The following is a 22,771-nucleotide window of genomic DNA, read 5'->3' as shown; positions in this document are numbered from 1 at the left end:
CTCAACCGGTGAGCTCGAGGACACCGGCAGGGACCACATCCTCGGTCCACTCAGTCGACGAAGATTCACGGAAATATATCAATGATGAGTCCGTACCGAGAATACAGGAGTTAACCGCTGCCAGAATTTCAACCGGTGGATGCTAATTTTACAAGTTTTTCTTCGGACGATAGCGTCAGTGCTCTGCGGGGTTCGGCTAAACCACCGCCGCGGACAGGTGTCCTCTCCTCCCCTCTCTCCCCCCGCTAGGCGCTGCTTCGACTGGTTTCTTTTCTTCTTTTTTTTTTTTTACTTTCTTTTAGTTGTTTTATACTCCAGGAGTGGACTTTCCCTGAGCCATGTTGTGGACACGGTGGCTCGTCCTTCTGCTCTGCTGGGGAGCCACACGCAGCGATTGGCAGCCGGATGACAGAGAGGCTGTCCCGGCTGAGGTGCGAGCGGACTCGCGCAGGCAGCGCTCCCCTCCGCCGTTGGAACCGTTGGATTTTGGTTTTGTACCATCGGCGGTCTATGATACCCACGCTTACTATGAGCCGGGGGCCATAGGGATTCTCTTCCATATGGTCCACGCGTTTCTCTATGTTGTCCAGCCCAACTCCTTCCCCAAAGGTGAGATTATCCTCACTGCCCCTCTTTCTCCATCTTCAGCTCTTTTCAATCCAGCGACAGTGTCTCCTGTCTGTCCACTGAAGGACACGTTATCACCCACACTAACAGAAAACCTCCAGGTTAATAACAGTGTTACAACAATTTATCTTTCTCAACAGATTCAATGACCTGGTCAGGGAATACAACTGTATCACCCCTGCAAATGTCTTTTATCCTTTGTTACACTTTACATAACCACGTATCCAAAGGGACCTGTGCTTTTCATTACATATGTCGAGTTAAAACAAGGATGTACTAATATCTACCATAGTTTACATAAATGGTGAAGTAAAAGAAGAGAACGCAAATGGGATAAAGACAGTCAAAAAGTACTACAAAAGTTGGTACAATTAACCAAAAATCAATGGTGCTGCATTGTTACAGGTGATAAATAGTGGGTTTGTGTATTAGCTTTTCCTTACCATGGTAAATATGATTTTAAAATGGCAGTATTTATGTTACATCATGGAACATGTACTAGAAACTCTAGTTGGCAGTTTACAATTGACAGTATATCCATGACAGCACATGAGGTGATTACTTAGTAAGAATGAGAGTTAAATACGGTGTATTTGTACAATGCATCATAATATGAACTGCCTGGGTCACTACAAAGTACTATAGAGATCTTATAGAGCACTAACTTGTAAGTGTTTGGTCAAATGATTCATCGGTTTCGGATGATATTTGCCTTGTTGACTACTATCTAGGAGGGAACTCATAGATGGCACTAGCCAGTGTTGATGAAATCACATTAGAAAAAAAACAATCAGCTATCAGCCAAATTATTATCGGTATCAATGTCAGCCCAGAATTTCACAATTGGTGGATCCCTACTTTGATTTATCATGTAAAACATCTGTTACCCTGTTTGAACTGCTCATAACTCTTGTTAGAGGCAGCTAAAATCTGTGTTGAGGGTTCATAATAAGACCTTGTCACACACACATTATGTCAGGTTAAAGGTCAGAAACCATCGACCTATATTTGACTTTTTAGCATGACAGAGTATTGTATGTCATAAACTAAACAATAAAGTCCACCGAAAGCCCCAAAGAGGCAGCTGTGGCTGGAACTTTTTGCAGGCTGGGGATGTTTCAACATTCCTTCTCTGATCAGATAATATATTCCATATATTCACAACTTGACTTCCTAAAACACTCCACAAGTGGCCGGCTTCAGTCAAAATGCTACTTGGTCAAAAGAGCACATGCTTAAATGTGCTAAGCTCATAAACCAGTGTTATGAGCAGATTAATGCCATCACTGGATCAAAAGCTGTCAAAAGTGATCCTGCCTGTGTCCAGGACTGACACAGGAACCTCCGTAACATCACTGAGGTTGTCAATGGGGATCAGGTGTGGTGTTGACCTGTACTGGGAACACTGCTCTCAGGTGAAGTTACCCTGGCAGGAATATTTGGAGTTACGCCACACTAAAAGCGGTTTGTTTGTGAACTTAATGTATGTCCATGAGTGGTCACGTTGGAGGATGACACTGTGCAATAGGATTGGAGGTTTTAAGTTGCTGCCATTTTGGTGTCCAGGGTTAGCTGGCTGGGTAATCAATTAGCAGATCAGCGATTAGAGGAGGCTTTCTCAGTCACCTGCATCACTGCGTAATACCTTAATCCACTGGACCATATGCTGCAACCGCCAGGGACTTTCCTGTATGATTTACTGTCACTAACACGAACAGGTAGATCACCTTGATGTCCCACACCTCCTAAACCATCCCTCACTCATACACTCACTCACTCCATCGTTACACCATTTACACTGCTTTCCTGAGAGCTGCTGCTACTGAAACGTCTTTATAGTTGGCAGCAACAATTGCAAGTACAAACTGAACAAATGACCTTGCATTAAAGAGTTTGTTGGAGTTTTACTTTTTTTTTTGCATTTAACAGTAGCTACTACTAAAATGTATGCTCAGTGTACTTTCTCTGGGTTGGTCATACTTATCTTTTTGAAGTGAGAAATATTTGTTCTTATTGAACATTAAACAATCACACAATCTTGAAGTCACAGGCATTAAAACAGTGCCCATATGAACTCACATGTACTTATAAATTCTCTCTGTTTGGTTTTTGAATCAGATTTGCGGACCAAAACATTTGATAACGTTTATATTCAGGGGGAGGACACTTCATTAAAAACAACAATAAAATTAAAGTAGTATAAATAAGTTTAAGTAAGTATGAAAGTGTGACTACAAACACACACATATGTATATATATATATATATATATATATATATATATATATATATATATATATATATATGTATGTATATATGTACACACAGACACAGACACACACATATATATGAAAGAAAAGAAAGGTTAGACCCAAGGTGGCCATTGGCCATGAAAGGAAACTTGTCTACAAGATGTGAAAGTGAAGTCACACTTTATCAAACTCAGATAAATACACAATCCTGCCTTTTACAGTTTACGTACATCTACACATTCAAACATCATTTTTGTGAGCGCAACATACATGTTGCTATCATGTATCGTGCTGAAGGAGTTTCTCTAATAACACTCATCGTAGTTGTGTACCTTGTACTTTGTCAAACTCCTCCCTTGATGCATCTCCATATTTAGCCCCTCAGGCTGGGCTAGCAAGCTTGCTGCACACATTAAATTTAGTTGTGACAAAAGCGAACTACAGAGCTGCTTTTTCTTGTGGAAACTGTTTTCTATGTCTTTCTGTGACAGAATTTTTATTAAGAGGGGTTTTGCTGGCTGTATGTGACTTCAATACCATGAAATAGAGTCAACGAACTAACACTAAAATGTATGGGGTTGAGTTAGTAAGCTATGGGGGGGTAGATGGGGTCAGGGGCCAACTCTCGCATGTGGTTTAAGACTTGGGGAAATACAAGTCTATTAAAAAACAAATAGAACACCACAATTGTTCTCCCTCACATTTCTAGGAGTGATATTCCACAATGATAAGAAGACTGGAGAAAAGAAGCTTGTTGATTGGTCATGTCATATCAGTTGCTTGTGTGAGAGTAATCAATGTCGCAAGCATTTAATCATCCAATGATATGGAGCTAAACTGAGTCTAAGACTAAATATCCAACGACATCTAAAAAAATTGTAGCTTTCTTGTAGAACTACATGAAAGAGGTAAAAAATAAAGGCAAAAGAGTTGGACAATAGAAGATCTTGACTGACTGGCACTAGTTTTTGTAGTCCTGACTCTGGCTGTCTGTTGTCATCTATGTAAAGGCTGAATCAATGGTGAAAAAGCATTTTAGGCTCATTCACTGTTGTGAGGAGGCAGCATCTTATCCCTCTGATACTCACAGGGTAGATTAGAGGATTAACATCCGCGGGGCTAATGCTAACACTGTGCAGCTACTACTACAGATGGCATTGTCACACACAGACACACACATACACTCACATGAGCATGCACAAAAACACACTTAAGGAAAGTGGGTCATAGTTCTGGTATTTGTCTGTTTGACTTAATTACTGAGATTTGTAGAAGTCAAGGAGTGTCTTAAAACAGATCACACTGAGTAGAAACCTAAATTAATGTGAGGGTGGTGTCTACGTGCAGGCATGTTGCTACAAACTCTTGTCTCAATTCTCAATGCCATCAATTTTCTGACTGTAGAATATACAGTCATTTCTTCATCTGTGGGGTATGTCTGATGGATTTTAAAAAGGGAAAAGACATTCCACATAATCCTCTTAGTTGTTTTTCTCAAAGTCAGGGTTAGGGTTAGTTGTGTAACTTTCGTTGGCTCTTGTTAAGGACTGGGTATTGGCAAGGACCAGTATTTAATACAAAATGGATGACCATATATTTTTATCATGATATACAGTGATGAAACATGATTTGATAAATATTGTGATAATTTGATTTAAATTACTGAAAATTTAAAAAATAGGTCTGAAAATACAACTTAGTTTCTACCACCTGGTTAGTCTGTTAACATGCACATCACAGTATACTGATAACTCAAGGGATGACAATTGAGTCAAAACTAATTCATTCAAAATTTCCATTCCGATGTATTGGGAACATTTTTTTGTTACAAAACAAAATGAATACATGTTCTTGTCTCCCCAACAGAACAGGAACACACTGAAATACACGTGCGGTAACATACATAAGTCATATTTCAATGTTAATAATTTGTCTGGAATTTGGCTACAGTATCATGAGGGAAAACTTGCAATATATTGCTGTATTGATTTTATTGCTCAGTGCTACTCCTGTTATCACGTAGTTACAAATATATTGTACATTGAGTATGATTTACAGTTATAAAGGTGTTGCTACATAATTGTGCTTCAGCACACCTGATATAACTTTTGTTGTAAAGCTCTTAACTCCAGTTGAACTGCACTAGATAACATCTTTGCTTATGTAACGTCATCAAAGATACTAAGCGAAAGACTTTAGGGAAATCTGTCACTCAGCTTTTTGCTTTGACTTTAGGGATGTCATGGCCAAGAACAATTTGCTTTAACAATTACTTTGAATATTGGGTTAAATAGTTTTAAAATTGCTGTAACTCAAATGGACACACACCACATCTAAAATGACGACAGTGATCAGGGCTATCTTTGGGATCAGATGCACAGCCATTTGAGGATTGAAACACTTGCAGCCAATAAAATCCACATAAATTTACAGGAAGTCACACTGAGTGAGATTCAAAAAACAGGATGCTATTGTTTTTTCCCCTCAGGCACAGAAGTAGGTATATAATAGAGATGAGAAGATCACGGCTCAAAAGCATCTTTGAAGAATTTATTGAACACATACCTTTCTATACATAATGCCTGTGCTTTTTTCTTCTTAAGTTACACAGATATCATGATTTATCATAGACGAATTGTTTTGCAATATAACAGTTATCACACAATCATTATACAGCTGATCTATCCTTGGCAAATTATTGTGATAATTATTCTCTGGTTCCCACCCCTACTGCCTATACAGAAAACCAATCATTTACCAATGTTTAATTGATAAGCTGTATGTAACACAGTTTTGGGACTGGGATCATTGCTTTTCTAATGTAAAAATGTGACTGAGTTATTTGTATCATTGAAATACATAAACAATCAAGTAGTATGTGAGCACTCTGTTGACAAATGAAATAATACATGGTGGAACAGTACACAAGGGATTCAAAGGCTTCGGCCTTTTAAAGTTTTCCTTAACAGATATGTGTAAGTATTTCACGTTGAACTTTCTCTTTTTCAAGATCTTGATCCAAGATCAAGATCCAAGCTTCTGTGGAGTAGCTTTGCGTCCAGCTGTTCTTGTAGTTACAGTTAATATTTATGGTTACTTAATAGATAGTTAATTTCAAATTGTCATGTGAAAAGCTCTAGAAATATTTACTGAGTTAAATGAGGTTTTGTTGCCTCTCAGTAATCTGTCAAAGCAGGTCAGCGTAGAGGATTGTGCGAGCCTATAATTACACATTACAGTAAGAGGGTTGTAGCTTCCAACATACACATAACAACAGCTAAGTAGAGGCAGAGTTTCATGCTTCACCGTTGATGCGTTTAGTCTACAAGTGGCGAGTGTGGTCCTCTGTGCCTGTTTGTGAGACTAATTGATTCAAAGTTGTCATATCAAAAGTAGTTCTTTTGAGAAAAAAAACCCCAAATGTTAAAAGAAAAAAATTGGGAATTTTTTTTAAAGGAGTCATACATCTCAGTTGCTCTCAGGCAGGGGACACACAAGTTCATGTTGGGTAGGGTTATTTCTTCATCCTTTCAGGTCTAATTCTGACACTTGTTTATCTGCTTCACTCCTTTCGTTTGCAGTAGCTGTCTCTTATACTGGGTCACTGAACTAAGCTGTCTAAGCTTAACTGCCCTCAGTGGCTAATGCTAACTAAGTAGCTGAGCAACAACAGGTGGCATCGACACGACTCAGATGTGCTGCATCTGCAAAGCTAACAGATCTCTCCACCCAACATGACAGTTTGTTGCCTCCTTCAGTCCAACCAGTTTTCTAAATACTTTGTTGGTGCTGGCAGTACTTTCCACATAGAAACACTCAGAATCACAGTTGCTGTTACCCACCTGCATCTCTTGGTTCATCTGTGTCTCAGCAGGATAATATCAAAATAGTCATCCAGTCATTCAATTGTCACAAAAAAAATCTATGTTGTATAGCTGTATATTTAGAGACTGATTTCAGATCTACTTTACATACTAACAGATAAACATGCATGAGGAGTTAGTGAGTTTGTATTTTGTGTGCTTGTAGCTAAGAGTTCACGTGTGTGTGTTTACCTGCTGAGTAACTGGGGATGAGTTGCCATGCAGGTTGGCTGACCTATATAAACAGACAGTTGGACTGAAGAGCAGCGGCAGCACACAGCTGCTGGATAGACGAGGACCTACAGAGAAACAACAGAACTCGAAAATCCTTATAATCTTTGTTGTTGGCCATAAACAGATGAGTGTTGTTGTTTTTTTCCCACTCCAAAATAGCGTGTCAAATATTATACCGGAAGTTGATTTGGTTGTCTGTCTGCAAATCTGGCTGATTAGCCAGTGGCATCCAACTGGTGCACTAAAACACTGTTGCTCTCTGGATTATAGTGTCCCACCATTTTTACAGATTAAAAGACATGTCTTTTTGTTCCCTAGATCTGATCGTTAAAATGATTCAGCAAAACATGGGTGGAATCAAAATAGAAGAATGGAGAAAGGTACGTTTGGCTGGAGTCATGGTGACGATCACATATTGAGAGTGCATTGAGCGAAACCTAAACGTAATCGTGATTCATTCAGTCCTTTTTTCACTTTGAGGTTAATGGAGCTGGTTCTGTTTTTTTTTGGGGGGGGGGGGGTAAAGTATCATGAAATGGGGTCATTATTTTGCAGTATTACGTCAGCTACAGTATATGATTGAATTGTACATTACAAAAAAATTCTTGGGTCTCTGCAACTCTTAACGGCTCTACAACTTTTGGGGATTCATCTAGTTTTGAACGTAGTGACTTGACTCTTTTCGTGTTTTCTGTGCTTCTCGATGTTGATGGTACCTGATGCTAATCTCTTGAGCATCACATCGACCTTGTTTTCTTTTGTCTTTGTTTTCCTCTCATTACGTTTTTGTTTGTGAATGTGCATCTGCACGCATGCGATACAGCCAGAAAATGTCGTCCTCCTGCTGCAGGTAAACTCCTCATGCTGTTGTTTAAATCACATTACACACTGTAATGTCACAAGTGCAGAGGGCAGTGATGACTGTCTGACTGCTCTCCTTCCATAGTGGATCTACTATGAGGCTGGATTCATCATATGCGGGACTATCGGTGTCCTGTTTGTGGTGCTGGTCCCCATCATAGGCACTTGTTTCTGTGTCTGTCGATGCTGTGAGAACTGTGGAGGGGAGATGCACCAGAGACAGCGGAAGAACGCAGACTGCCAGCGTGGTTTCTACACCGCCTCACTCATCGCAACCTCCATCATCATCACGTGAGTCCTGCGACATCATCAGTTATTATTATGATCAGTTTGTTTTTTTGTTCACTTGATGATTTCTGAGGAAAACATTCAACATCTGCATGTCTCAGTCTTGATCAAACTAAAACTTGGTCATTTGCAGTGTGACAACACTTGGATGATTTGGAACAACAGGGAGTTGAGGCAGGCTGTGGTCGCCTATTAAGCAGTAGAAGAAGAAGAAGAAGAAAAACAATCCATCCAAATACAGTAAACACTGACTCCCACTAAACCCACTGTAAATTTTGATTAACAAATCTGCCTCAAACTTGATAATTTCTCCTTTGGCTTGTCTGAGAACCTTCTCCTGAGTTTGGAGAAATTGGTTTGGTAGTTTGAGCGTTGTCCTGTTAACAGTCAGACACACATACAAAGAGACCAGGGTGAGAACATAACAGCCTCTGTCAGCGTAACAACAACAGAAATATTATAAACTCCACAAACAAGTCTATTACATAAAGCTCAAAAAGAGATAAAGGTGGGATGGACAGGAGGTGTGTTAAGTTAGAATTTTTGTGTGCATTTTCATTGGAAGGTAAGACGCAGTTGTTCAACCAAATCCTAAACTTTTGAGCGCTAAAAGCAGATGTTTTCCAAATTAATTATATAATCAAGAGTGTAAATCATTAAGATGTGCCTTGGAGGATTTCCAAAGGGTCCTCAAAAGTCTCACATTTGATTTTCAGAATTTTAGGCCTTATAAAGATATGCATTTGTTCTGAAATCTGTCTGTTGGTCTTAAAAATGATTTTTCACAGGTCTTAAAATGTATAGCGGTAAGAAGTTTCTTTGTTACAATACTTTCTCTGTATTTTGTTAAATGTGTTTGAATCAAATGTCCAGGCTGCACTACAGTCACTGTCCCCCATCAACAGGGAACCAAGTGATTTTCATCTTAACTTTTCACAAGTTTAGCTGTGAAATAACTCTTACATTTTTTCTAAGTGGTCTTAAAGAGTCTCAAATTTATCTTCTTTCAACATGCTATGCAGGAACCCTGTATTTGTGTTTGTGTGGGTGTATGTTTTAAGCCAATGAGCCTGATCTATGGAGAAAACAGGTGCAGGGAAATACGATCCCAACTTTGCAGGACAGTCAGGTCTTGACTGTGAGACTGTGAGGGGGTTCTCTGTCTGAATGAGCGCTTTCACATCAAATCTTGCATGCTGACACACACACACAGACACACACATTCACTATGTACACACAAAGCACACTGTAGCTATTTGGAGATGTGGAGGTATTATCTGATCGGGGCTTTTCTTCTTTCTTTCACATTCTCTTTTTTTCTCTTGGTCTGAGCCCGTGTTGTTAAAATTGAAAAATGTTGAAAAGTCTTAACAAAGGGCTCGGTAGGTAAAGGCTCAGCACTCTGCGAGGTGAATTTATTAACTAACAAAGAACTTGTTCAGGAACAATAGCCAATATGTCACTGCAATTAGAAACAATGATACACACTCTTGCACATCATCAGACCTGTACCTGCACACTTTCAGTTTCCCATCACAGTGAATTTGTGCATAATCCATCGTATTCTACTAATCTTTGTCAGTCAAAAATAAGATGAGACAAAAGAGATTATTCTAGAAAATAACCAGACTTATCAAAATATGACTTATTCTGCCAACATATACTTGTCTCACTGAGTATCCTTGAATCCTAGGTGATATTTTAGAGATTCATGCAGTTTGAATTTTGCAGTATGGCAATTCTGCCCTCTGCTGGTGAACAGAGGTCATTATAACTCTGGGCTTTACTAAACCTACCAGTCTGTGTATGTATGTGTTTTTTAGTTTGGGAGTACTCGTGGCCTACGCTGCAAACCACAATATCAGCGCCCAGATCAAGAACACTCGTCGGTTTATCAACACCAATATGAGAGATTTGAGGACTTTTGCTAACAACACACCTGCGGTATGCACTCACTCCTACACTAACAGATAAGACAAATACACAACCACTGAATTTGCAGTCATGCTCTTTCTTGATTTTTTATATTCTTGCAGCAAATTGAATACTTGACGGCTCAGTACACAACAGCCAAGAACAAAGTCCTGTCAGACCTTGACAGTAAGCTCAACCAAACTGTTTACATCAAGTATTTGTTGAATGTCTCTCAACCTCCTGTGTCAACTAAATCCATGTAAAATTGTAGTACTGTCATCATACCCTTTGATCTTGTTTCCTGACAGACATTGGACCTTTGCTAGGGGGACGTATTCACAGTCAGCTGGAGAAAGAGGTGGTACCCTCACTAGATACAGCACTGCGCATGACAGGAGGTAACACACAAATACATAGATGAATTCATTCTGGACTGAAAATACTGTATCACATTAAATTCAATCTAATAATGGTATGTGATGGAATGCTTTGTTTACTTGGAGACAAGCTAAGCAGCTAAGGATTTCCATATGTACAGGCTTTTCTTTTGATCTTTACCACAGCTTCCTGCTGTGGTATTGTGTCTCAATTTTTTTTTTAAACTCATATCCATCTTTCACTCCCTGACATTTGCTTTTCATCTGAAGCTAAAGTTGAGAGTGCAATCAAAGGTAATCAGAACTGTTGTGAGTTCAGTGTTCATGGCTTGGTGTTAGAAACAGATTTTGATACAGTGTCGTATATTGTAGACACTTTTTGTTGTGCTTCTCCTTTGGTAATCAGTGTTATCATAATTTTGACTGTTTTGTGGTTGTGTGTGTGTCCACATTGTTATGTGTGCAGTGTTGCTCACTGATTTGACAAAACGCTACACAATTGTGGACATTTCTGGCATAATGATAAGAATGCCAAGTTTTGACCTGTCATTCTTCTTCTCGATTATAGCCATGCGGGAGACCAAGGAGGCTCTGGAGAACGTCAGCACCTCTTTGGACGCACTTCAGGAGGGGACAGGGAGACTTCAAGCCAGTCTGTCTGGAGAGCGTGCATCACTGTCCAACACCCTGTCTGATCCCGCCTGCACCAATGGAGCTGTATCTCCCACCTGCAACGCTATCCGTTCAACACTGTCCCGCCTTGGAATCAATGCCGACTACTCCAAGGTGCAGAGTAGTCAATATATTTTTCTGAAACATTCAGAAAATTACACAGAAAGGGGAGTTAAATGTTAAAATTGAATGGCATACAATGATTTCAATCTCCACAAATAACAATTGATCTTCCCTATTATTCACATCCTGCCTATCAGCTCCCAGATGTCAATAATGCCTTGGCTAATGTCAACATTGTCCTGAGAACAGACCTCAGTAACATATTACAGAAGGTCAGTCTGTGTCAGCAACTCAACACCCCCTGTTCATCTTGTGACTCTTTTTCATTGTCCCATCGTCTCATTAAACACATCACAACTGCTCTCTCCTTCTCTCCACCTTCAGGGTTACTCGTCCTTTAATGATACACCAAGACTGGTTAAAGAACAAACCAAAAATATTGTCTCAGGTACACAAATGTGTGCATGTAATTTTATGTCAGTACTCATATTCTCTTTGTTAAATCAATATGATTCACATTTCTTCTCATCCTTTCTTTCATCATTTTGGATGATGACCTCAGCTCTGCCTCGTAAGTCTTGTTCATGTTTGCTTCATAATAGACTCCCATCTTCCCTCTTATTTATTCTGTCTCTACTGAGTTCATTCATTAATGTGCGTTTCTCGTATTGTGTGTTTAGGAGTGAAAGGCATGTTGGATAAGATTGGTTATGAGATCAATGGCTTTGCTAAGATGTTTCCAGTGGAAGCATCTCTGGCCAACTTTACTATTTTCCTCAATGACGGACAGAAGAACATTGAGTCCTACTATCCACAGATAGACCAAATAGACTTCTACAGGTTTGTGTATTTGTGTTTATTACTTGTCTACAGTTAAATCTGTCTACACAGACACAACGTGGTAAACATGCCCCCTGTCTTTGGGCCAGTATTAACATGTGTTTGTAAGTAACTCTTTGCAGTATCAACTAAAGATGCTCAACATGATTTGGTTGCCCTGAAGTGGCCAAAAGCTGCATTTAGAGCAGGTTTACTGTTCAGACTTGAGTTTTGTGCTTATTATGTTTGCCACAGTAAATGATATATATATATTTTTCACAGTTTGCGTCATCTTCTGGCTAGTGTCATGGCTATATCATCTTGATATATATATTATATCATATATTCATTCATTTATCTATCTATTTATCTATCTATAACTGCCAGTGTACACACTTAATGTGTGTGGTGTGCTGCAGGTGGATCGGCTGCGTTGCAGTGCTCTGCACTGTTGTCCTGATCCTTGCCTTCAATATTCTGGGTCTACTATGTGGCACTTGTGGCTATGACAAGCAGGCCACACCTACAACCCGTGGCTGCCTATCAAACACTGGAGGAAACCTGCTCATGGCGTAGGTTACCAAGGGGACATTTAAAATAACCAGAGAGGAAGATTAGAAGCAGAAAATATTAATTATGAAGTATGTCTCCTGTACTCTCTGGCTGTTACAGTGGTGTTGGCTTCTCTTTCATCTTTGCCTGGATGCTAATGGCCATAGTGACCACTTTGTTTGTTGTTGGTGGCAACATGGAGAAGCTGGTGTGTGAACCGCTCGCGAACCGACAGCTGTTCAAGGTGCAGGATACACACTCTCTTCCTACTTGATTCTCCCTCTCCCTTTGTTTATCTTGGAGAGAAATTTCATCTGGGCAAGTTAGTATTACATAACAGACAACACTGCTACACTGTGTTGATGGATATTCATTTGTGTGTGTGTGTGTGTGTGTGTGTGTGTGTGTGTGTGTGTGTGTGTGTGTGTGTGTGTAGATCATCGACACACCTTACATGGTCCATCCAGCCAAGAAGAATTTCCTTCCCGGGATGCTGTTTCAGAATCCCAACATTGACTTAACTTTGGGGGGCATGTACAGGTACTGCAAATTGGACCCCACCTTTATACAGACTCATGTTTGTAACTGATTTTTAAAGGGCAGAGATCAGTTTATTTATATATTGACCTGAAATTTAAGTGATCACATGTATTCAAGTCGCATGATGATACTCACATCAGAATCAGAATCTTTTATTGTTACTGTACAGGGGGGTACAGTGAAAAAGGGTACAGTGAAAAAGTCTGATTATGCTGTGCTGTGTGTCTCGTAGGGAGTGCTATGAGAACAACGGTCTGTATCACGCTCTGCAGCTGGAAACCATGTTCAACATCAACTCCTTCCTCAACAGAACTGTGGTAATTGAATACTGAGGTTGCCATGAAAATCAGCAACACTGGTTTATAAATGAAAGCAGGATCATTGACAATGTGGTAACTTGTATTTTTATGTGTGTTTCACATTAGTACAACAAGGATCTGGCCAAAGTGTTTGAGGGTGTGCATGTCGACCTTCAGGACACCACTCTACTGGAGCAGGCTGGCAGAGACAACCTCATCAACTTTGCCAACTCTGGGATTGGACAAATCGACTATGAAGCCTACCTTGCTGAGGTGTGTGCCCACAAATCATGATATGGAGACTTAAAACTGTCAAAAAAGTCAAAAAGCTCCTACGAATGTAATATAGGCATTTGCTTTATGGGTTCATAATAATTGCATGATTAGCACTTCCTTTAAGACACACAGCACATGTTTTTTCATTGTCCGCACACATGAAATATGTGTGTGTTTGTATGTGAAACCACAAAAACTTGGTATCTATATGATTTATATGCAGTTGTCACTGCTTTGCATGAATGTTGTAATGTTATAAGCTTGAATTAAATCAATCAATCAAAAAAAAAATACAAGCATGTTATTATTACAAAGTTTAGCTTCAGCAAAATGAAAACTTTTTAAAATTCTGTCTTGTAGATAAATAAGGGAGTCACAATAGTGGATCTTCTGTCCTTCTCTACTGACCTGGAGGCTCAAGCCGACCAGCTGGTGAGTTTAGATTTCATTGTTCCTACTGGTTCCAGGAACCTGTGACTGCTGGATACTTTAAAAAAAGATGAAGTCACAATGACAACAGTGATGTTGTTTGGTGTTATGGAAAGTTCTGCATGTGTTTGTAAATCATCCCATGTATCATTTGTTGGTTTCATGATTTTTTTTGTATAATCACTGATTAATATCATGTACACTGGTGGGAATGTTATGAAAGTATCATAATACAGTCCAAATACAGCCAGAGAGCCCTTTTGGGAAGTGATCTCGCTTCATGCTCATGATCAGTCACGTTGGTCAGAACAAGCTGCCCATTCACCTTGAACACACACGTACACATTCATGGCACATGCATAATATAGAAGCTGTGGCATTGAAAGGCAAATAGGACAAGCTGCAGAAGGATTAGTGTGTGTATTTGAAAGGAAGGCAATAATAAATGAATGATCTAGAAGACTGTTATTACTCAGAGAAACAAATGAACACTGTGCAAATGTAACAAACTCCTCGATTATATTACACCTTTTAAGTGGATTTATGCATTTTACATCCAGAGCCAAGCAGGTCTGCAATCCACAATTAAATCTGATTTTCATTACATAAAATTGGCTTGAGTTGGGTCAACAATTTGAAACACCCACTCTTTTGTTTTCGGCATACTGGCCAAAAATGATAGATATGAGTATTTGACCATAAATCCTGGATCATATCTTCCAACATCTAAAAATTATGGGTTACATTTCTATACAGAGCTGCTTCATAATCAAATTTCAAACATAATCAAACACAAATGTTTGAGTAACACTTTAAAATAGGGGTACACTAATAATTGCTACGCAGTGCTTGGTTAACCATTAGTCTTACACTAATGTATCTACTAATACTTTATTTATGACAATCATGTTAACTTTATGTGATACAGTAAAAATGGGTGGAAAAAGCTGGGGTGGAGTTAGGGTTCTGTGGGTTAGGGGAAATCTTAATTGAGGGTGAGGATAGGATGGGTATATGCCTATCAACTAATTGTTATTACTCTACCCTGTAGTATTATAAAGTGGTACTTCAGTTTCAGCATGCAAGTAAAATATGAACGTTAATATTTCTCTCTTTTGTGTTTATTGCTTATAAGTTTCTGTATTTTAATGTTTCATACTCTTTACGCTCTTGTCTTCTTTCCGCTTGTGTGTTCACAGCCTCGTGGTGCTCTGGAGAATGCACTGAAAGGACATGCCAGCAGCATCAGACAGATTCATAGAGAGCAAGTGGTTCCCATGGAGCAAGCAATGGTACAATCACAGAAAACACAGAAACACAAAAAACAGCTGTGCTACACACATTAAAAGATGTTGATTTGATAAGTATGCTGAAGCAAATATCTGCACCTCCTCTCGCACCACCAAAAAACCCCTTTCTGCTACTGGCAAAGCAAATGAACATATTATGTCGTTAAAGGTGCTCTGTGTAAACACTCAAATTTACACTATAACCTCCAAACCAATAGGCGGTAGCCTATTACCAGAAAGTTAGGTGTCTATCAACATCATAAGAAATGCAGTTACACGATTACACACCTTTATAAGCTGTAGGCTGAATGAGCGAGTCAGTTGATTACATGTAAAAGAGCAAGCTGAGGCCAATATTACAGGCAATGAGATTTTCATTAGCAAACACAATTTTAGCACTTCCACTTAACGTCATCTCTCTGCTACCTTTTGTCTCATTAAATGGCGACAGAAATATGTCAGAGCGCGGGTAAGGCAACACTGTGACAGTGTTGATGTGTGTGTTTGATGTTGCAGTGCTGTTCATGTGGTGACAGTATCAGTGATGTAATGTAACAGAGTTTTTTGAATGGATATTAGATTGGCATGGTAATAGTTACTGATTGTCTTCTTACGCAGAGCACCCTGAGTCAGAGTATCAAACTGCTGCAGAGAACCTCAGGCGACCTGCCGGTAAGAAAACACGATAACGAAAATGGTCTCAGCAAGTAACAACTCCAATAAATTTACAAAAAAACTGAATCGATTTGCATGTTTCTTTACAGGTGAAGGTCACTAATATCCTGAGCGCCATTGATGCAGCAGAATACCTCATCACTAAAAATGCTTCCCATGTGGTGAAACAGGTAAAAAGCGAATACATATCAGTTTTATATAACTACTGTGAAATGTGCCAATGTGATGTGACCTATAAAGATGGAGTGGATAAATACTCATCCTCATAACTTTCAACTTGGTACTGCACATTCATGAAGTCAAAGGAATGAACATTTATTGAGAAATATGATTAACACACCCTGAAATAGACGTGTTCAAGGACAGCTGAGAACACCGAGGATGTGTAGTAACATATTTCTGCTTATACTTTCCGGAATTCACTTTATGCATGTGTGCACAGTACTTTGGCATCTACCAGGATCAGCTGCGCTGATCTAAACTCAACACAGAGGAAAAATACTTCCACTGATTCAATTAGGAACCCTGATGTAACTGCAGTCACACATTGCTTAACTTTTCTTTTCTCTTTTATTATCTAGGAAACCAAAGGCTATGTAGACAGCCTGGTGGGATACTTCAGGCAGTACACAGAATGGGTTAAAAACTCTGTGAGTAAACCTTACATTTTCTGTGATTTGTGCAGCAAAAACATGCCAGCAATGACATCACAATGCAAAGGTGAATGGTAGATTTATTCTGAATCACAGTGGATGAAGGATAACATTCAAAATCCCTCATGTAAGTGCATTAAGTGAAGTCATGTCATTCTTTAGATTTCAGTTAATTATAGATGATTCACACGTGTCCTGACTGTAGCCAGGCTATTTTAACTTTAAGATATAGAATATGTGGTTATGTGCTTATGTGTGTCAATGTGTGTATTTTCTCTACAGTTGACTGCAGAAGTGGCTCAGTGTAAACCCATCAGTAACATTGTGGACAGTCTGGAGATAGTAGCCTGCAGCTTTGTAGCCGATTCAGTGGTAAGACACCAAAACTCTGTATGTGTGTGTGTGTGTGTGTGTGTGTGCGTGCGTGTGCGTGTGCGTGTGTGTGTGCGTGTGTGTGTGTGTGTGTGTGTGTGTGTGTGTGTGTGTGTGTGTGTGTGTGTGTGGTATAACTTGTGTTGAGATGCCACTTTGCCAGTGCCCTGTGCACTTACTGGAACAGGTTAACCACAGTTCTCCAGTCCTGTGTTACCCTATGAATGCATCAAGGTCTGATACTGTCCTACCAACTCTCATGACATGACCAACATTAATCATAATAATATTAACAAATCCAAAAGATTGTTGTGGGATGAAGGATTCAATAATCATCCCCCAAAAGGGCCCACAATGAGTACTGGTTTAGGGTTAGGGATAGGCAAGTGGTGGTTAGGGTAGGAAATGAGTGTAAGTCTATGTAAATACCCCAAAAGGGATTTAATAACGTGAGTGGGGGGCCACCACAAATGGCCGTTTAAGGGTTTGAACTAAGTTGTGGTGGTCACATTATTGGTAAGAGAATGAATGAATGTTACTGTTGGATCCTCGCAAAGATAGGAATGCCTACTGTGTGTGTGTGTGCGTGTGTGCGTGCGTGCGTGCGTGCGTGCGTGCGTGTGTGTGTGTGTGTGGATGTTGGACTGCTGAGGTGTACCAATTTCTTTCCCAGCTGAATGTATGTTCCTTACATGTATCTGGATTTCACCCAGAAGTATAAACGGCTCTTTGACTTTTTGAGGGACCGCTGGGTTTTGGTAGGAACACGGAGGAGTCAGCCACATGTACTGGAACAGAATGTTCTCAAGTCTCCAAATTACACTCACTCACTCACTCACACACACGGACACACACACACACAAACATCCTTGAATCCGTATATCTTTGTGAGTCTTTTCATTGATATAATTAATTCCCTAGCCCCTCACCCTAAACCTAACCATCTCATCTGGCTGTCTGACCTTAACCTTGACCCTAAACCTAACCAGAACCTAATTCTAACCTCGACCCTAAAACCAAGCCTTGACCTTCAAACAGCCCTTTGAAGATGTGAGGACCGGCTAAAATGGCCTCACTTTCTAAAAATGTTCTCACTCTGTTGGTTAATTACATATTCTCATCCTCAATATATAGCAAGTACAAGAACACACACACACACATGCACACACACATACATGCACACACGCATACATGCACACATGCATACATGCACACACAGATGGGATAGAGTGTGTTTTGAATCAAGTGGCAAGTTGCACACATATAGTTTCTTCACTGTTCTCAGTTTGGCCCTTGAAGCGTTTTATGTTGACATATCAGCTATAAATATAATGCATGCAAGTTGGTGAAAATTGGATGAGCTCAAACCAGCATCCAACACTGTGCTGAGCAGAGGATTTAAATTTGTGGACATGTGCTGATATTTGTGTATTCTGTCCTCTAATTACACATTTTTATACTGTCTCTGCTTAGTAATGTACATACATTGGTATCTTTATTTGGCTGTTATCGTCTGTAGGACTGCAGATATAAAATACTTTTTTATTAGAATCATTTTTCTAACTAGTCCACATCTAACTTGATTCGTCAAGTAACTTGTAAAATGATAAACAGAAAAGCTCACCTCAGTTAATTTATTTTGATCTTCAATGATCATTTTTCAGGTTGATTTCCCAGAGATATTTGAAATAGAAGAGTATGGAAGAGTGAAACACGGCAGTGCCACAGGAGCAATGCTAATGGAAATCAGCATCACATGATGGGTGGCAGTTACTCCGGTTAACACACGTGGCCATCCGCATCAGAGGCTGGTTTGGAGCAGAGGTTGACCAGACTTTGCAGTAGAAGATGTGTGTTAAAGTCCCGTTTGTCACTCATAATTTGAACCCAGACCAAGAAGTTTTCTAAACCTTGACTTTCACCCAGACCGCTACTTTGTTGAAACAGGGTTGTTGTGTGTCCACAACAAAAGAATCCCTCTAGTGACATTATTTCCATGGTGTTGGCCTGTAACCCTAACACAGGTCATGCCATTTTGTACTGTTTATTAAATGATAGTATATATGAATATCTTAAAATTTTGAGTTGTTGGTCCAACAAGCTAAGTAAATTGAATATTGTATGCCACTTGCAGCTCTGGGAGATCGTGACAGGCATCTACCTCACAGTTTCCCAGCACTGTCTTGATGAAATGAAATCTTTGATAAGAGAAATCATTTATTTTGGTCTTCTAGTCAATGAGGTGTGAATAAACCAAAAATATAGTTTACAATGGGTGAGGTCCTCAAACAGCTTGTTTGTCTAAACAAAATTCCAAATTTGAGTGTATCATATTTAGAATGTTGTCATCAGTCCCACTTTAGAAGGAGAATACAGCAAATGTTTTTGCATTTTTGCTGGATACATTTTTCAACCATGAATCAAGTCTTTATGTAGCACTCAAATATTTGGCAATGAGCAGATGTACGAGATGAACTTTGGAAAAAAAATGTGAAAAATGATTGGTAACTTTGTTTTGCAGAACACTTTCTGGTTCGGTCTGGGAGGCAGCTGCATCCTGCTGATCCCCAGTATCATCATCTCCATTAAACTGGCCAAATATTACAGAAGGATGGACACAGAGGACGTCTTTGAGGAGTGAGTCCAACACATCGATTCATACATGGCTTTGGTAGTTCTGAATCATCTCTGTTTTAGATCAGATTAATTAATACCTCCTTTCTCTCCTTCTCTCTTTCATTACCATTTACCATGGTCTTGAAATCTCCTCCTATTTCCCCATCATGTTATTTCCGCTGTCAGCTCCTCTTACCCGTGGCTGGTTGCACTTTGATATTCGTCTCTTTGTGCATGCTTCACTTAGTCATCTTCTACATGCCTCATTATATTTTGGTATGGGATGCTTCTAATTTGGATCTCTTCATCCCTCCCTCATGTTTTCATCATAAATCATGAGCATGTCCTCGCTTCTTTGGATCTTCTCTTCATGCTCGTCTTCTATCTCCATCTGCTTTTCTACACACTCCCAGCATCACTCCATCCTTGTTCCTGTCAGCATTCTCTTTCTCACCTGTCCACCCTCACCCTTGTGTTGCAGTATGGGTAATACAGGTAATCATGGTGAACTAAGATGCGGTAACCATGGAAACCTTGCTGTGGTCAGGTACAACAGTACCCGCCGCCTCCTACCTGCATGCATTTAATTGGTGTAGAGATTTTTTTTTCTTTGTATGACTGATAGTCGGCATTGGCTAGATTTCTCCATGGATATAGATATACAAAGCAGTGTGTGTGTGTGTGTGTGTGTGTGTGTGTGTGTGTGTGTGTGTGTGTGTGTGTGTGTGTGTGTGTGTGTGTGTATGTGTGTAGCTCCCCCTATTCCAACACCCTGACTCGGTTTCCTCGAGCCTCCGCTCCCCCGAGCTACTCCTACGGGTGACCCAAAGGAAGGTTCCCTTCATGAACGAGGTATTGATAATCACCTCCCACTAATCTGCCTCTAATCATGTTAGCAGTGATAAAGCTGACAACCAGCCATCAATCATCATCAGCCTGGCATCGGCTCGGAGACATTACCCTTCTACCTGTCAGCATTTCTTCTTTTTATCTTCTTCATTCTTCATCCATCATCTTTGTCTCCTTTTAGGAGACTTTAAAATAGCTCACTCATCAAAGTTTCTGTTATGGAGAGACTTGACCTGACAGCCTCATATACTGCAGACGTGTCAATCATCCAGCAGAGATTCAAGGCGTTTGTCTTTGGATTTATGCAGAGGATGGTAAAGTTTGTGGTCTCTAAAGAAATATTGTGAGTTCCTTCTTAACAAAGTGTGTTAGGTAGGTGTCAAAATCTTCTCTCTGCCTATTTTTCTTGCTTTCTGTTGACAGTCATATTGGTGTGGGGTTCATTGGTAAATTGCAGCACGAAGCTGTTTATGTTTTTTTCAGCACCATCAGACCTGCAGTAAACACCGTCACAGCTGCAGCTCCAGGGCCAGTATTCACAAAATACTTCAGTCAACCATTTTGCTATTAAACTATTCCAGTTCACTAAAAATAATAATAATAATAATAATAATAATAACAATACATATTCATCATTGCCCTGCGCTTTGCAACTGTACAACCACAGGACACAATGTTCTCAATGTTGTGACCAGCTGTTTATTCTAGGTTGATGTATCGTGGAAGCAAAGTGCATCGTCCTGCTGTAACAGGGGACTTATTTCTTATTCACCCCCAATACTCACCTATGATTCAATGCAGAACAAAAAGGCTACAAAATCCCATTTTACTGCTCAGCTTTGGTTTGGTTTGGCTCAACCTAACTCTTGCTGTCCAAAAATATATAACCTCTGTAGCTCTTGAACAACAAATAAATAAACAAAGTAGCCAAGTAACTTGACTCATTCTCTTTTTCAACAGTGGACAAGAGAACTGGAACTGACCTTTCCTTCGCTGTAAGTGTTTGTTTATCTGGTGTCAACACTCACTCAAGAATAACAAGCAGGCTCTTGGATTAATTGCGGGGTGTTTCTGATATCGCCTCTCTTTTTTCAGCGCACTGGACTTTCCAGCTTTCCTATTCAGGTCTTATTAAAAAAAAAAAAAAGAAAGGGAAAAACAACAACAAACAGGAACTCTGTGGAGGCTGTCCCACCCCATCTGTGCCCCTTCGAGCCATCCGACCAGAACCTCTGATGCCAGCCAACTGTAATTTATCAAGTGTTGTTTCACTCACAGCAGTAAGTCTAGAGTCTCTCACTGTACATGAGCGTAGCTACTAGCCTCTTCTCTAGGGAGTGAACTTAACTTTATCCACTTCACCACAGAGACACAAGTGTACATTTTTTTACACTTTCAAAACTTTTGGAAGTTTTATATATTTTTGTTAATGCTGGTTTTCTAACTTTTATGTAGCTTTTTGTAGAAGTAGTAATTTTCTGTCTTTTCTGTGTGAATATTTGAAGTACACCTTGCATTGTTTTGTCTTAACAAGTTGCATTGACCAGCTAGATTTTATATGAATAGCTTGTCATTTGGGGAGGTCCTTGTTTTTTGCCCATCAGTTAGTTAAGCAGGTTGATATCAATTTCTGTGAATTCAATAAGAGGGTAAAACCAGTGGCTGTTAGCTCAGCATCAAGATATGACGTCTTTATGAGCAGCTTCATGCTAAGCTAAGCTAACCGTCTCCTTTAGCCTCATATTTATGTGAGAGTGATATCAATCTTCTCATCTAACTTTACATAAAGGGTGAAGCGGGCGTTTTGCAAAATGTTGAATTATCTCAACACTGAATGAGGAAACTGTACTTCAGGCGTCGACTCGCCGACATTTTTCTGAAGACGAGAAGAGATTTATTCTGGTCCATGCTTCTGTGAAGGGTTCGGGTTACTTGCTATAAAACAAACATACACGCAGGCGTTCTCAACAAGGTTTTAAGACAGTGAACACAATGTATTGTGTCCTAGGCATCGCTCACCAGACAATTAGTGAAGGTTTAGTCACTCGTGTTCTCAGAAAGGGTTTTTTCACCATTTTGCGGTTTCAGAGATTAAAGTCCCAGAAGCCTAATTGGTGTCAGAGGCCAAATTTAGAAACAAAAATCCAGCAGGAGTGTGATAAGGGAGAAAATCTGTGAATAAAATTTGAGATCATTAAGTGTCTGTTTCATTTCTCTTTCCTATGGTTCATGAACTGAATGGATGCAATCCA

General features: G+C 39.7%; 1 protein-coding gene across 6 annotated transcripts; it reads left to right on the top strand.

Moving 5' to 3' along the window:
• The first annotated feature begins 4 nt into the window (after nucleotides 1-4).
• Nucleotides 5-22,717, top strand: prom1b (prominin 1 b). 6 transcript variants are annotated; one of them, XR_015117626.1, is made up of 28 exons: nucleotides 6-609; nucleotides 7,294-7,355; nucleotides 7,799-7,825; nucleotides 7,922-8,127; nucleotides 9,948-10,068; nucleotides 10,161-10,224; nucleotides 10,347-10,436; nucleotides 10,686-10,709; nucleotides 10,984-11,201; nucleotides 11,348-11,422; nucleotides 11,535-11,598; nucleotides 11,713-11,721; nucleotides 11,831-11,990; nucleotides 12,389-12,541; nucleotides 12,642-12,765; nucleotides 12,958-13,061; nucleotides 13,294-13,378; nucleotides 13,487-13,633; nucleotides 13,997-14,068; nucleotides 15,265-15,357; nucleotides 15,973-16,026; nucleotides 16,119-16,199; nucleotides 16,611-16,679; nucleotides 16,965-17,054; nucleotides 19,576-19,691; nucleotides 20,424-20,522; nucleotides 21,480-21,514; nucleotides 21,615-22,717. XR_015117626.1 is itself a non-coding variant. In XM_086211825.1 (28 exons), the coding sequence occupies exons 1-27, from the start codon at nucleotides 339-341 to the stop codon at nucleotides 21,499-21,501; spliced, it is 2,619 nt and encodes an 872-aa protein (XP_086067951.1). In that variant the 5' UTR covers nucleotides 6-338; the 3' UTR covers nucleotides 21,502-21,514; nucleotides 21,615-22,717. The 6 variants fall into 6 exon arrangements, 4 of the variants coding, with proteins under 4 accessions (XP_086067950.1, XP_086067951.1, XP_086067952.1 ...); XM_086211825.1 differs by lacking the exon at nucleotides 20,424-20,522 and adding an exon at nucleotides 15,806-15,823; XM_086211824.1 differs by lacking the exons at nucleotides 20,424-20,522; nucleotides 21,480-21,514; nucleotides 21,615-22,717 and adding exons at nucleotides 15,806-15,823; nucleotides 19,857-20,416 and having other exon boundaries at nucleotides 5-609.
• Nucleotides 22,718-22,771: the final 54 nt, after the last annotated feature.

This window comes from Aulostomus chinensis, chromosome 8 (genome assembly GCF_037954235.1).
Source record: "Aulostomus chinensis isolate RoL2024-O1b breed Wild chromosome 8, RoL_Achi_v1.0, whole genome shotgun sequence".
In the NCBI taxonomy this organism is placed as follows: Eukaryota; Metazoa; Chordata; class Actinopteri; order Syngnathiformes; family Aulostomidae; genus Aulostomus; species Aulostomus chinensis.
Note: the sequence above shows the minus strand (reverse complement) of the source record. Positions and strands in the feature narration are given on the sequence as shown.

Coding starts and splice junctions, on each gene's coding strand:
- prom1b (XM_086211824.1), top strand. CDS start 339: ATGTTGTGGACACGGTGGCTCGTCCTTCTGCTCTGCTGGGGAGCCACA. Junction 11,202..11,347: donor TCAATGCCGACTACTCCAAG/GTGCAGAGTAGT, acceptor CCTGCCTATCAG/CTCCCAGATGTCAATAATGC. Junction 11,423..11,534: donor TCAGTAACATATTACAGAAG/GTCAGTCTGTGT, acceptor CTCCACCTTCAG/GGTTACTCGTCCTTTAATGA.